This window comes from Zootoca vivipara, chromosome 1 (assembly GCF_965207765.1).
Source record: "Zootoca vivipara chromosome 1, rZooViv2.hap1.1, whole genome shotgun sequence".
NCBI lineage: Eukaryota > Metazoa > Chordata > Lepidosauria > Squamata > Lacertidae > Zootoca > Zootoca vivipara.
In genome coordinates, this window is record NC_142582.1 from 104,926,634 (window position 1) to 104,942,294 (window position 15,661).

Here is a 15,661-nt window from a genome sequence, read left to right on the forward strand (position 1 = left end):
GCTTGAGGTGCTGCAGTTGGCAATATGGTCACGGGGAGCTAATGCATAATATTTTTCTACTCTTGAAACATTAGATTGAAGCACAGCTGCAGTGGTGTATAGGTACCTAAAAAGCTTGATTTAAACCAAAGTAATCGTTAGCTCTGTGACTTCTATTGTGTTGGCTGGTGTTTGATGTACTTTCTGTCATGCCTCTGCACCTGCTCTCAAGTTTTAATGGGACAGAACTAGAAAAGACTTTATTAGTCAAAAGCATCTCATAGGAGGAAGAGAGCAAACTGTAGTTTGTAGAGGTACCTGGAGGTCTTGAGCATCCCAAGGAAATTAAATAATGTAGGTTCTCATGTAGGTCGTCCTATCAATTTGGGTACCCTTTCTCGCCTGCAACAGGTGACTAGCACTGGTAGCAACAGGGAAAGTAGTCTTACAGTCAGCTTCTCTGTACAAAGGACTGTGAATCAGGCCCACTTTACCAAAACTAATCACCATCCATAGCAGACTTAGTAATCTCAAGCAGTTGTCCTGCGAGAAGTATATACAACTAGCTGGCCCTGCCACACGTTGCCGTGGCTAATCCCTGTGACTGCCGCCACCCTGTGTATCCTGCCCCCTCCTCCCCCGGATTTTCCCTGATTCCCCCCAACCTGTCCCGTCCCATGACGTCGTATCACACCCCCTCTCCCCCCCCCCCAGTCATCCCTGTGACTGGCCCCACTGTGTCCTGACCTATCCCGTTTCCTCCTCCCCCCCAACCCCCCACCCAGGCGAGTCAGTACCTCCATTCGGCCTAGTCTGTAAAGGCTTCGGCCTAGTATGTAAACAGGGAAGATTTTATAGATGTAGTACCAGTGTAGCCGTCGCTAGAGGGCACTGGTTTGCAACCTGGTTCTTTTCCCAGCATGCATTTTCGTCTGAGTGGTGTGTTTTGAAACACGGGGTTTTGGGGTTTTTACCTGGCACAGGTTTGACATCTGTCTTAGCAAACTTTCCTATAGCCTTCGGACATTCGCATGTGATGTGTCAAAATTTCACCTCAGTCGGTCAAGCGGTTTTGTTGAACATTGGAGATGAAGGAACATACCCAGTTTACATTTAGATAGATAGATAGATAGATAGATAGATAGATAGATAGATAGATAGATAGATAGATAGATAGATAGATAGATAGATAGATGATGGATGGATGGATGGATGCCAAGTGCTGTTATAAATCATCAGGATTGAAACACCTATTTATTATTAAGATCATTGGTTCTGGTCTGTTTGTTTTATGTGAACTACACACTTTTTCACTGTACAGCTATGATGTGAGTAAGAAGCCTGAAATGTTTTCAGATGAGTAGTCAGTTGCTGAATTTGTCCTGTGTCCATCCTATATATGCTCATTGGGGATTGATTTGAAATTTCTACTTGGGCTAAAGATGCAAACAGTTTCTCAATTTAAGTTTAGAAATGTGTGTTAGAGGAGTTGAGAACAGCTACTACAGCTGCCCAGAAATCTATTTATACATACTATACAAAGAAAAATGGTACTCAGCTATGTTCCAGTGTTTAGCCATTGGAACTTGGAATAAGTAGACTAGGACCTAAGCAGCTCAGTGTGTATGCCTCACATAGGAAGTACAGTGGCTGCTTCCAGGAAGGCTTAGCTGTTCCTGAAAGAAAAATGGGCTACAGATTATTGCCATCAAGTATTTTAGAATAAGGCTGAAGGGTGTTAACTCCACTGTTCCAGAGCAATTCTCAGGATGTGTGAAAGATTTCGTGGTACCTCTTAAAAAAGGGTAGACGGGGCCACATGTTTTAGTTGACAGACACAGCCTACAACAACAGTATTTTCCATCCTTACACTTACAAACACACACACACACACACACACACACACACACACACACACAGTGCATTCATCACCTTTGAACCAGTTCTGAAGATAGTGTTGTGTGCTTATTTTGTGCCAGAAACCAGTCATATTTTACACACCTTGGCTTACATGTTTTTCCAGGATACCTTGCATAGGAAGGTACATCTACCTGTAGTGGTGAGCTGCCTCAGCTGGTGGAAGCCAAGCTACACCTTTGCATGGGCATCGCAACAGAACCAGCTAGCAGTGTTGCTAAAGATCGCACGCAAGTGCTTGGTTGTGCTGAGAGTCTTTTATTTTAAAATGTTCATTGGCAAGAACATGGAAGATCCACAGAGAGCAATCACAAGAAGAGCCTTTTGCTCACTTCCCCTCTGCATGAGCTCATCTCCATTCTGCAGAAGAAGCCAAGTGCAACATGCAAGCTGTGAACTATACAGATTGTAATCCAAGACTTCCGCCTACGGTACTTAAGCAGAAAAGCACTGATAAGCTGGGGATGGGGTCAGGCAGGTACAGGAAGAAGATGCTTCGAGGTTAAATTAGGGAGGAGACACAGCTGATAAGTGATAGAGAGTAGATACTGCTGTGGCACAAGGAACATCGCTGGAAAGCTCAACTGAATTGACGGGGAACAAGCAAGTAGAACGTAAGGGAAAAAGCTACCTTTGGCCATGTCTGATTTGGGGAAACTGATCATGTTGAGCAGGCATGTCCAACTCCCAAGACACTGCAATCTACTCCCACTATAAAAAACTGGCAGTGATCTACCCACTGGATTGACCAAAGTTGTTGAGCTTTTTTGGGGAAGCCTTCGCCTATCAACCAGGGACGCCCAGAGATCGACCGGTAGATCGCGATCTACCAGGGCTTGATGTTTTGGTTCTGCAAACCATACCTAGACAGTTCTGTTGGTAGAGCATGAGGCTCTTAATCTCAGGGTTATGGGCAAAAGTTTCCTGCTTTGCAGGGGGTTGGAACCCTTGTGGTCCCTTCCACTTCTACAATTCTGTTTATTGCAGGGGAAGTCAACTTGATGCCTTCCAACTTGTTCAGAATTGCCGTCCAGCACCATCCCTGACTTCACTTCTGTTCATGCTGACTGAGGATGGTGGGAGCTGGAGTCCAGCAACATGTGGAAGGGAGGATGTTGGCTACATCAGCCTTACAAGAGGCTCATAATCTTTTTTCATGCTTTGAAGGTTAACTCCAGCAGGCTAAATCTTCCAAAGCTGAATTTGATCCCTTTAGCTGCTATTGACATATAGCTAGGAAGCAGAATAGGAGCAACCCAAAGCTGAAAAATTTACAGCCAAGCTCTGTGGATTTCCCCCTGAGGAACAGCGCTATTGGCACAACCCAGGTCCAAAAGACCCGGGATATGTATTTATTTGTTCAGGAGGCAAGTGGTTCTAAAAGGGTTTGGGTTTTCCATCTGGCAGGGACACAATCCAGAAGTTAAAACAGCCAGGTACTGCATTCTGGAAGCATAGTTCCACACCATCCCCCAACTCTCTTTGGTTCTTAGTATGCAACTAACTTGTTCCATTGGATGGTGCTGAAGAAAGGGTGTGCCTTGATCCTGTTCACTCCCTCTTTGCCAGAGCCTAAACGTTGCTTGGGATCATATTGCAGCAGCTGGGAAGAGAATGAGAGATAGCAGTTGAGACTCCAAATGCATATTATCACAGCCATCCTCCAATTCTAATGCTAACTGGCCAGCATTCTTACCTCGGAGACTAGGGAAGAAGCAGATTGGCTGAGCTTTTCTGGAAGATGAACCTTGGTGTGAGGATGAATCCCTGAGGGGTGATTCTGGGCTAAAGACTGTAAGAGATCAACAGAGCTATTAAAACCAGGCTTTCCTGCAGCAAAGGCTGCTAATGCTAAGGATAATGTTCTGAAAATAACCCAGTTTGCCCATGCCAACAAAGTAAACAGTAGACTCCATGGTGCAGTCGATCCACGGTCAACAAAATTTACAGTTTGCAGCAAAGAAGGGAGAGAGAACAAGGTTCAAATGCAGTTGTCATGCTCCTAGTCAGCATCACTTTGTGTAGCACCACCATCACCATTAGAACACTTTCTGTTTTCCTAACACTGGTTAGGTATTAAACTAGATATGACAGTTTTAGCTACTCACAGTTCCACTCAGTAACTCGTAGAGCAGCGCCCCAAAGCTCCACCAGTCGCAAGCTTCGGTCAGCTTAGAAATTCCACCCACCTCTGCAGAGAAAAGAGTGTGAATTACAGCAGCAGAAAGACCATGCCAGAAGCCCTTGTCTCCTGTAACCACCTGGGCAAGAGGCCTTAAAAGGACTGTAGTCACAAAGAGGGGTGTCTCAGGTCAGGTCAGCTTGCCTGCTTTATTGCATTTAAGAGCATTTATAAACCACTTAATAGCCAAACCTTTTCTGAGTGGGGTATAATATAAAAGCAGTATTATTAAAAATACAACCTAAAACAAATAAAACAGCATTAAATGACTTAAAAGCATAAGAATAAATAAATTGTTTTTTAAAAAAATATTTCTTTCCTCTTGCCCCCATCTGTAGAGGTCAAGGGAAGAGCAAATGTCTTCATTACCTGGAGCACAGTATAAGTCTTCCAGCGCCTCATTGCAACACTGTGGTTCCACCTCGGTCCACTGGCCAAAGTATGTGAGATGGATGTGACCTATGAACCCACAGAAATGGCAAAAGCAGTTATGCAAAGCCAAGAAATGCAAACACTGACAAGTCCCCATTTGAGTTGCGAATCTCAAAAACTACCCTTAAGTCTTGGGCACCTGTTTTATTAAATGACAATATGTGCTGTCTATTCACAGCTCCCCTGTAAGCCGAAGGAAATAAACAGGAAATCTAAACATAGTTCAAGTGATGTTCTCTTAGCAGAACCAAAATGCTGATCATGGGACTGAACTGAGATATACACCCGAGGACAAGGAAGCTTTTCTCGCAGTACAGAAAAATGACATGCTCAGTTGGTAAAGCACAAGACTAGTAGGGGGTTGGACTAGATGACCCCCGCGGTCCCTTCTAACTTAGATTCTAAGTTCATTCTCTCTTCATCTCTTCCCCCACAAGTGTATGTGAGAGAGTGTTTTGGTCTCAACCACTTTCCTCTGAGGGAATTTGGCCCTGGGAGTGTGCTCTCCCTGCCCCCCACAATAGTGATTGTTACTTGTTTTTCTGTAATCTCACAAAACATAAGGGCAAGGGAGAGGGAGCTGGAATGTTTTCCCAATAAAACCAAATACTCCAGCTACCAAATACAACAGAATAGAGTTTTCATTCAGCCCCTTCTTGGGAGAACTTACCAGTATCATCCAGCAGTAGGTTTCGTGGGTTGAGGTCCTGGCATAGGATCCCCTGCTGGTGGAGACCCTCCAAAGCCAAAACCAGTTCAGCTGCCCAAAGTTGGATCTGGTCCTCACTTACATCCCAGGCCCCAAGGCTGTCCCTGTGCGCTGCAAACCCACATTGCCTGGGCGCCAGCTGGTTTTTGTGCTGTTTATGCTCAGTAGTCAACTCTTCCTGCAAAAGGCTTCCTTCTTTCATTTGTGTCACATTCCGTTGGTTCTCCTGACCACAAAGGTTCTGCTGAAGAATTCCAGGATGCACCTGTCCTTGGCCAGCTGGAGAATGCACAAGCTGTGCTATTCGGTGACATGGAGCTTCTGTTTTCGACACGCATCCTCTTCCTGTCTCCGAGACACGTTGACTAAATCTCTCGCCTGCATGTGGTTTTGGCTCCTGCTGAGTGGTAGCTCTCTCAGATATGCTGCTGATGCTATCAGTTCTGATAAGTGAGTCACACGACCGGAAAGTCAGCCTCTGGTTGACCAAGCAGCGATGCCCCCAGTGCGCTGGTTTTAAATTGGATTGGGTAGTATCAGACAAAGTGTGTGTTGCACTTAAATGCTTCCCTCCAATAATGCCCCATGGTCCAACTGCAGCTCCAACATGCCCCTTCTCATTAGTTGATGTTCTCACATGCATATGGTCAAGGGACTTCTTCCGAGGCAACGAGTGGTCACCACTTCTGAACAGATGGCGATTTATAGCAGTAGGGAACTGGCTAGCACTGTTCTCAGGGTAGAAATTGCAGCTCTGCTGGGACACAGAATCGGCTTCTTGAGGGTTTCCTGTGACCCCTTCCTCACTGGGGTGACTCGAGACCAAGCTGAGCTTTGCATTCGATGTATTGGAGATGCTGGAGGATTTATTATGGAAACAATTCTGTGAGCGAAGGTGGGACCAGAGGGTCCCCCCTGTAGGAAAAAGGAAAAACGGCTTCTCAGAAACATGCCCACTCCAGTTCCCCAACAGCTGTGCCTCCTCTTCCGTTATCCCTTCTGCTACAGTTACCTCCTAGCCTGATACCAGGCCACAGAGAATAAGAGGGTTGAGAGGACAGAGAGAAGGCAAAATGGTTCAGATGATCTCTTACTGAACCAGCTCTATTGGGAGGACCAGGCAGCAAGCTTTCAAACTGCACAGAGAAGCTTTTCCTCCCAGGCAGGATTAACAAAAGCTTAAGTGTTCCCAATTTTATTCCTGCCTGAAGAAAAATGATGTGCAATTCAAAAGGTTGCTAACCTACTATATCTCTGCAGTCAGGCCGGCAGAGGTATTAGCTAAATTTGGAATGCACATGATAACTATTCTTCAAACAACTCTCAGAGGAAGAAGCAATCAAAAGTTTCTGGCAAGATAATTTCTCAGACGCCACATGCCCAAAGGTTCCCCACTCACCTCAGGTTAAGAAGGAGAGAGTGGATGACCTGCAACCATAAACGTGTAACAAGCTGCTATAGGGTGACTACGAACCACAAAGCCAGCTGGGATTTAATGGAGAATGGCAGAAAAGAAATCACACAAAAAAACCAAACTGGATGGTTCGAATGTTACATTTCTGTAACTTGCAGAAAAGCTGTGGGGCCTGATAGCGTTGACCTATTAAAAGACTTGCATAATGGGTCACTTCTCATCCAGATCTGTTCTAGCAACAATAAGTTTGGACTACAACAACGTAACATGACCTGATCTGCAGGAAGTGAAATAGCGTATTTTTCCGTGTATAAGGCTATTTTTTTCCTAAATTTTTGAAGTTTAAAATAAGGGGTTGTCTATGCGGATAGTGCATAGTGCATTTTCTTAATTTGGGGTTAAAAAAAATAGAGGGCCTCTTATACATGGGGTGTCTTATACACGGCAAAATACAGTACAGTCATACCTTGGTTTAAGTACGCTTCGGTTTGAGTACTTTCAGTTTAAGTACTCCGCAGACCCATCTGGAATGGATCAATCCACTTTCCATTACTTTCAATGGGAAAGTTCACTTCAGGTTAAGTACGCTTCAGGTTAAGTACAGACTTCCAGAACCAATTGTGTACTTAAACCGAGGTACCACTGTATTTTGTACAGGATGGCTGGTACTCCAATTCCCTGCTATCATAAAACCCTTCCGCCCTACATGCAAGTGCAAACAATTCCCATTTCCCTGAATGAGAAATTAGTTTACTGTTGAGTTATCCTCTACAATGAATCTTTCATCTTCCTGTACTGGATGCTACACTCAAGGTATCTCAGAGGGTTATTTGGTTCACGGACAGAAATAATTCTACTATCCACTCTTTCCCCTTGCTTGCACACTGATAAATCTTAGTCCGACTTAAGTCTTAGTACTTTGCATGATCTCCAATTTGCCTGAAGTTCTCATTTTGTATTAAAAAGCAAATGAAGCCATGTTGGCCCATGATAAGAAAAACAACCCAGAACTCACAGTTGGGCAAGACTTTCATTAGGACCAACCAAACTTAGCAACAAATGCAAAACTCAAGCACTCAAAAGATTTACCCCAGGCTGGGAAATAGGAGTGGGGAATGGCAAATCCTTTAACACTCACCTTTCACGTGCTCCAGGTGGAGGAAGACAGAGTCTTCACTTACAGAGTAGCACAGCAATTCAACCATAAAGGGGATTCCATGTGGGATGATTGTCTGCCTTTCACGGGTCTCCACGTGGGATTTGGGGAGGCTCTGGAAGGAAACACAGAACCAAGAGATGTTGGTTGGCTGTCTGAATGCCATTTGGCCAGAAGAGCCCAGCAGCCTCTTCCAGCGTGGCAAAGACCCCCTTACCACAACACTGTATTATAGAACACAGTCAGAAACTAATCTGTAAAAGTCCAAAGCATGTAGAATGTACAGGAGCCCTGCATGTTTTCCATTTAAGTACTCTTGAGCAGCAAGTGATTAGCTGACAAAATATGTTGGTGCATTTTTCTATAGACTCTGTGCCTTTCTAGCATGAAGTTAGGCAGTTCATGAAGTTAGGCAGTTCATGATTGCTGAAGAATTTCATTGTTGCCCCCAAAAACCTCTGGTTTTATTTGCAAGTGATTTCATACTTGAAAACTTTGAACCGAAAGGCAGGGCATGCTTTAAAGACATTAAAAGTGCTTGTTATTTCAGGTATTAATAAATTACTTAATGTTCAAAATTCCTAAGTGTTTTTTTATAAACAAAAAACAAAACCACATATACAAGAATGATAAGAATTAAAACTGATCCTGGAAATAGAAAACTGCCTGCTGAAATAGGAAAGTCATTGTCAAGCACCAAAGCATGGGGCGCCCTTTTACTGCAACCAAGGTTCCCCCCTCCTATCATAGCATTCCTTTGGTGCAAGTGCTTCTGCAGCTCAGGAAGAGCAAGGGGACCAGTAGAGGCATTGGACAAGCAACTTCTCAACAGTAAACAGAAGGGGGTGGCAGATACATACAGTCTGTGGAGAAAAGGCTCTGCTCTCTTTCCCTCCATTTAGCCTGAGTGAGGCAAGCACATATTCCAGCTGAGCTGAATCCACAAGCTCAGAATAGGTTTGGCCTGGCAGGTAGAAGGAGAATTCCCAACAGTGCCAGATATCACTCAGCCCAACATGGGGTGGAAGTCCTTAAAAAAAGGGACTAGTAAAAGAGTCCCTTTGTCTCTCACATTCCACCATGAGTTCCCTCACCACCTCAGGTTTCATTGTCCATTTGGATAACCCTGTAACTGAGCACCTATGCTTTATTACTTGTGAGGAGTCCAGAAACCTGCTTGTAAGTAACTAGGTCAGAATAGACAGATTTGAGCTAATGGGCTCCTATTAGTTCCCAGTCTGCTTTGTCCTCCTGTCTTCATTTTTATTCCTAAAAAAACTTGGCTGCTGGAGTCTGAAGTGTGTTAATACCAAACCCAAATATTCTCAGCAGTTTGTGATTTTACGTACAAGTCTTTGATTCATAAATAGGCTGCCAATTCTTTCATTTAGATATTAATAGAACTTAAAGCAGCACTTTAAAATAGTTTGTATTTGAACATGTGAGAGAAGAATAAGCTTTGTTCTTCTAAAAGGAGAAGAGGGCTAGTGATGGATTTGTAAAAGGAATTCCTCAATAGAAAAGGACATGAGCAAAGCGTCACAAACTGGACAGCAGAGAGATATCTAGGCTATAACTCTCTATACTAGAGAGAACAAGGTTGAGCCCGGGGTGGCTTTTTCAAGGCTAGGTTGGTTCTCCAGTAACACCATGTCTAGGATTGCCAAAGGGAAGGGAAATAGAGAAAAGGAAGGGAGTCAGAGGACGGCGGATGTACATACCTTCAGTATAAAGGTTCCCCCAGTAGCAGGGTCCTGCACTATCTGTACCTACAAGCAACAAAAGCACAAGTTAACCACAACAGTGCAATGGTCTGCCTGGTACCCATATGAACCTCAAGGTTTTAGGGTGGGGGGGAATCTTTCTTTATTCTCTCAGGCATTTTAAATCAGTGTTGTTGTTTTTAATTTCCTGCAAGCTTTTTAGAGCTTCAGTTGTATGTGTGTGTGGTGTTGCTTCATAGTACTGCTCCTTTTAGTTTTGCTTGTTGTTTTACATGATGAAAATCTGTCTGATGAGGCACAGTAAAAATATGATTGACAAACCAGCAGAATCCTGAAGCAGCTAAAGACTAGGAAGAACATTAGGAAGAACTTCCTGACAGTAAGAGCTGTTCAGCAGTGGAATTTGCTACCAAGGAGTGTGGTGGAGTCTCCTTCTTTGGAGGTCTTTAAGCAGAGGCTTGGCAGGTATATGTCAATAATGCTTTGATGGTGTTTCCTGCTTGGCAGGGGGTTGGACTGGATGACCCTTGTGGTCTCTTCCAACTCTATGATTCTATGACTGGATTTCATAGGCTGGAGCCAACTCAGTTTGCTGCATGAAGTCATGAGGGTGCTCTAACACAAGGATAAGGAACTTTAGGCCCTCCAGATGCTGTTGGACTACAGCTGCCCTCAGCCCCAACCAACATGGCCAATGGTCATATGCACTGCAGCAACATGGGGGGCAGGGGGGAGAACCAGCTTGGGGAAGGATGGATTCATCTTGAAGGTGCCCAGGCTTCTTCGGGCTTTTGCTACAATTGCCTGACCTGGTTACTCTTCTAGAACACCATCTCAGGTGCAACTAGTTACCTTGTCAATTATTCCTACAACCTTACAGTGCCTCAGGTTCTCCACTGGTGCACTGAGCGTCCGAATTGGCCGGAAACGGAGGCTGCTGTAACCCTGTCAATCAATGAAAAATTGAGAAACGTCTTAGTTTGAGAAACTATGTGGAGTGGAACAAAGGAGACAGTAACAGTACTCGGTGGTTTTTTGTTTTTAAACTGCTAGGAATCCAGCTGCATGTCCCCTATTCCCCCCCCCCCAAAAAAAATTCTCACCGTTTCAGTGGAGCTTCCATTTCCCAGAGTTCGTTGCAGATGGCAGTTGAAGATCTCTTCAGCACGTTTCAAGTACTGGGTGATCTTCCTCTTCACAGCTTCACGGCGCTCCTTATTAGGATCCACTGCATGAAAGTCATGGGCATTACTCATTCTTAGCTCTCATTTTATGTAGTTCTTCTTAGATCCTCAGCTCTTCCTGACATCACAACACGCCTGGCCCAATAGCCAAGGCTGTGTGTTATACACACTTTTAAAAAGCTAGAATTCTGCACCCACAATCAATCTAAATTCTGTGCCACAAAAAAAATGAATTCTGTGACATTTATAAATTCGCAATAAGAAATTACTTGAACTTAAGGGTTAAAAAAGAATAGGATTGTTTTAAAACAACATGGTTCCCAAAAACTTGGATGTGCCTAGAGTAAATTTCACAAAATAAAAGACAATTAGAGAAATAGAATCTATATAAATAGAATGTTAAAAGCATATTAGAACACAGTACAAAAGAAAATGAAATAAAGAGAGATGATGAAGCTGTTAAGAGGTAGACTAGGGAAGTCAATTGTATAGAAAATATGAACATATATAGAAGAATAAGTAGACTATGTACGTTTATGTAAAGAAAATATGACATTTATCTGTAAATTTTAAATTGCGCTCTCTCTCTCTCTCTCTCTCTCTCTCTATATATATATATATATGCATAATTTGTATGATTTCACATCTTTTTTTGCAATATTTTTTTCCTCATCTAGTCAGCTGGGTGGGCAAGAGCCTATAAAGAGCATTTGTAAGTTAGCCATACACCTTTCATGCTTCTATGCTCCACCTACCCCAGGGTCCAGTGGTGGACCTTACAGTCTCAAATTCCAGCAGCACCCTGTGTGGTGTCTAATTTTGCCCCACAACCACCACTTCTGGCCTTCCATTCTACATCATACTTGCGGCGCCCCCTGCAGCATCCTCGAGGCTCCACACCCAGTACAAATGAACTGGTTGCACTCCCCTGAATCCGCTTCTGCCAGGATCCCTACATCTTTCACAACCCACCCACTCCACTTCCCCACCATACCCTGAACCCCGTTGAGCAGCACATCCACGCCATTCTTGTAATGGTTGAAAGCTTCTTCGTAGTCCTCGCTCACATCCCGTTCCAAAGCCAGGCGGATCTGCTTAGCCGCATCCACCAGGTAGTCACGCTTCCCAGTTCCGTGCGCATCAACGCCCCCTGGTGCAACCCGGCTTCGGATTTGCTCAAGATATACCCGGGCCTGGGAGAAGGCTCGAGTACAGGATTCGGAATCCATGCCCAAACCGTTGCTCAGGGGGTCACTCTGCTTAAAAACTGGCCATTCTCAATGAATCCTCACCAGCCTACTTCCTGTAATGCTTGAGACAAAGGCAGAATTAGAGGTAGAGAAAAAGGAAGGGTGAATGAGCAGGTTAGGGAGAAGAGTGGGAGTGGGGGTAGGGGTGGGGTGGGTGCAAAGGGCTAGAAAGTGCCAGCACTCAAAAGAGTGGAAAGAGTTTGCAAGCGATACTGTCTCTGCAGGAGGGCTGTCACCTAATGAGAGTTGCATAAGTATGAGAGTTTTAAGTACTGTATTTTGTACAGGATTAAACACTTACTTAATCTTTTTAAACCAAGCCATTGGTTGACCTGATCAACATCCTATACCCTTTTAAAATGTGGCTCTTTTTTTGGGGGGGTATTATTGGGTTATTGTTTCTTTTTTTATTTAATATATTGTGATCTTTTTTGTGAACCGCCCTGAGACCTCCGGGTATAGGGCAGTATATAAATTCAATAAATAATAATTACAAATACAACCATGGTACAGTATTGAATAAAAGGCACATGCTCATGTCGCAGTAAGTGCCCTCTTAGAAGAGGCTTTTCCCTCCTCCTGTAACAGGAGAAAGCCTCTTCTGAAATGGTGCCAACCACCTGTTGTTTCCATAAGTAAAGGTAAAGGGACCCCTGACCATTAGGTCCAGTCGTCACCGACTCTGGGGTTGCAGCGCTCATCTCGCTTTATTGGCCGAAGGAGCTTCCAAGTCAGTCATGTGGCCAGCATGACTAAGCCGCTTCTGGCAAACCAGAGCAGCACACGGAAACACCGTTTACCTTCCCGCTGTAGTGGTATCTATTTATCTACTTGCACTTTGACGTGCTTTCGAACTGCTAGGTTGGCAGGAGCTGGGACCGAGCAACGGGAGCTCACCCCGTCGCTGGGATTCGAACCGCCGACCTTGTGATCGGCAAGCCCTAGGCTCTGTGGTTTAACCCACAGCACCACCCGCGTCCATAAGTACATAGCACTAAAAACAATTAACATTTTTTAAAAAAAGAATCTAACAGATTTAATCGATTATTCAGACATCAACCAACCCAAGGCTGCAACGTTGCTTGTGTCCAGGCCAGGCCTTGGGAAGCAATAGATAGGTGGAATTAAGGTTCACAATAGGTTTCTGCCTCCACCGTTTTACTGAATGCGAAATCCAAGAAGCTGTTTCTAAGCTGTTGTTCCTCTCAGAGGCAAGGAGACCGGAAACAAAACAGCGGGTGCTAACGGAATGCCACTGGCTGCATGGTTAGCCAAGGGGCCTTTTGACGCTTAGGCCAACTCCGAGGCCGGACGAGCCACACGGCCAGGGCAAGGCTCCCCATTCTCCCTCCCGCACTAATAAAACTACGAGTGCTGGCACAGCCTCAGCTTGGAGAGGGACAGGAGAAGGGTCGGTACAGGAATCCGAGAAGCCTTGAAGCAAGGTGCTGTGTTGCTAAGAGGGCCATTGTGTGCGTGCATCCGCTGCCGGCCTTAGAAGGGGGGAAAGGCCTTCACTAGGGAGATGGCCGCACTTGCGCACCCCCCCCGCCCCCCCCACCATGGTTGTAACCAGGATTTTTATTGGGGGGGTAGGAATTTTTTTGGGGGGGGGAGAACCGACGTGACTGGACAGTTAAGTATTCGTATTGTTTTACTCAATCTGGAGGGGGGGTGCAGCCCCTCCCCCGTGACGCTTAAGGAAGCAGGTTGTGCAAAAGATAAACTGGAGGAGGGGGCGAACCTGGCCTAACCCCACCCTCCCTCGCTCCCCCTTCTCGGCGAAGAACGCGCTGCAACAACCTGCCCGCATCTTTCCCCGGTGTGTGTGTGTGTGTGTGTGTGTGTGTGACGTGGGCAGGGCACAGGTGCCTGCGGGGAAGGGGCATCCCGTACCTAAAGGAGTCGTGGTGCCTGAGATGCTCGTCGGAGCGGAGGGCGAGGCACAGAATCCCCCGCGGCGGCGGCTCCTCCTTCCATCTCGGCTCGGGGATCCGGCTCGCCTGTGTAAGAGCCAGGTGTCGGAGGATGCAACTTGCGGGGGCGCTGTGGGTGGTCCGCGGTTGCGGCGATTGGCTGCGGATGAGCTCACTAGCCGGCCTTTAGAATAAAGCACCAATCCCCGGGCAGCTGGCTCGAGAGCTGCCTCTTAAAGAGCCCGCAGAGCTGCAGAGCCAGGCTGCGGAGTCCAAAGCTAGGGGCATGGGAAGAGTCTGGCGGGGGTGGGGGGGTCCCTTTAAAGGAAGGGCATGGGTGGGAAATGAAATTAATAGTGTTGGAAGTTAAATTAGAAATGTTCCTTGGGCTGCCATTTCCCCTAAATAAGTACGTTATTGTATACATGCATTCACTTTCGATCTCATTTCACTTTGTCGTCCTGGCTTTCGATAGGGTCAGAGGACTGTCAATAAATTCTGCCGTTTTCAGAGTTAGTGTTGTGATTTTACTCTGTGGTAACTGCCTCAGTTCGCGTACGCTTGCCATGCTATCCAAATTCCTGCGGGGAAAAGACTAGTGTATTTGTGGAGGCGGGCAGGGCGGTGGTCAAAACCATGTTTCTGCTAAACCTCTCCGTGTGGAACTGAGCTGCTGGAAAGACAAAAGCGTTTACAGTATTCTTTTATCATTATTTCACATGGCCCATGTTTTTGGCTGTGCCTTGAAGAGCCTGATGGGTCCTGGGCAATGGTCAATACAGTCCTGTTCTCATAATGGCCAGCCAGATGTGTGTAGGAAACCCACCAGCGCAGGAGGCCCCTCCCCCCCATTTCTCTCTCCCCACATTTTTATTAGGTTTTGGGGGGTGGGGTTTGTGTGTGATGTGAATAAAGTGGACAAACAGGTGTGTTTCTCCTGCTTTCAAAGTACTAGAGCCCAATAAAGCTGGAAAAAATGTAAGATTTGGGGCAGACAAAAGTACACCATACAACACATGGTTAAAATGTGGAATTCACTGCAAGATGTAGTGATAACCACCAAGCTGGATGGTTTTCAAAGGGATTTAGGCAAGCTCATGGAACTGACCTTGCTGTTATTATCCGGCTGCACTAATGTGGGACACTGAAATGTTATTCAGAGCTGCAATTGTTGAGCAGAGGAAGCTTCAGTATCCTTGAGTAAATGATTTAAAATGAGAACAACACGGAGTACTTATCCAGATGGGAAAAATATGCCAACTCACAAAATATGCCAGCACACAAAAAAGAGGACATTTTCATAGATCCTTGGTTGCCAAAATCCTAATCATTATACAGTATCCTCTATAAAGCCCAGCATAGATGAAGGGGCTGCTTTCAAGCTTGGACCCATCTAGTGAGCACTTGCAAATATATTTGGGTGTACTGCATTCCAGTTAAACACCATATTTATTGTGATAACCAGTCTGCAGTCTTGGAAGAAAAAGATACTAAAGGAAAGCAGACAATAACTGTGTTTAAACAGAGTCTTTCAGCTACCATATCAATATAATTATCTGGTTCCTCTTGCCACAATAGACCAACATTCCAACAGTTCTGTTGTAATTTTCACATCTACTCTGTTGTATAGAAAGCCTAGTAGTCAATTACCGGTATATCCATTTTGTAGATGAGGATTAATTACTTGCCCCAAAATAAATGTGACAGAGCAAAGCACTTCATTCTTCCAAACTCTCATTTGACAGCCCAGCATGTTGGCTCATGCTTTCCCACCCAATGGTAAGGGATTCAGCAATAA

General features: G+C 45.2%; 1 protein-coding gene across 2 annotated transcripts; it reads right to left on the reverse strand.

Moving 5' to 3' along the window:
* Positions 1 to 2,138: 2,138 nt before the first annotated feature.
* RPS6KL1 (ribosomal protein S6 kinase like 1) lies at positions 2,139 to 14,130 on the reverse strand. Of its 2 annotated transcripts, none has more exons than XM_088672282.1 (11): positions 13,844 to 14,130; positions 11,692 to 12,000; positions 10,617 to 10,741; positions 10,366 to 10,458; positions 9,511 to 9,558; positions 7,772 to 7,904; positions 5,181 to 6,134; positions 4,448 to 4,537; positions 4,005 to 4,087; positions 3,593 to 3,688; positions 2,139 to 3,499 (listed from the first exon to the last, which is right to left on the reverse strand). In XM_088672282.1, exons 2-11 carry the CDS (start codon positions 11,924 to 11,926, stop codon positions 3,386 to 3,388), a joined length of 1,971 nt encoding a protein of 656 aa, XP_088528408.1. In that variant the 5' UTR covers positions 11,927 to 12,000; positions 13,844 to 14,130; the 3' UTR covers positions 2,139 to 3,385. The 2 variants fall into 2 exon arrangements, with proteins under 2 accessions (XP_088528408.1, XP_034964348.1); XM_035108457.3 differs by having other exon boundaries at positions 11,692 to 12,008; positions 13,844 to 13,982.
* Between the last annotated feature and the right edge of the window lie 1,531 nt (positions 14,131 to 15,661).

Coding starts and splice junctions, on each gene's coding strand:
- RPS6KL1 (XM_088672282.1), bottom strand. CDS start 11,926: ATGGATTCCGAATCCTGTACTCGAGCCTTCTCCCAGGCCCGGGTATAT. Junction 6,135..7,771: donor CCACCTGGAGCACGTGAAAG/GTGAGTGTTAAA, acceptor TTTTTCCTACAG/GGGGGACCCTCTGGTCCCAC. Junction 3,500..3,592: donor CTTCTTCCCTAGTCTCCGAG/GTAAGAATGCTG, acceptor TTCTCTTCCCAG/CTGCTGCAATATGATCCCAA.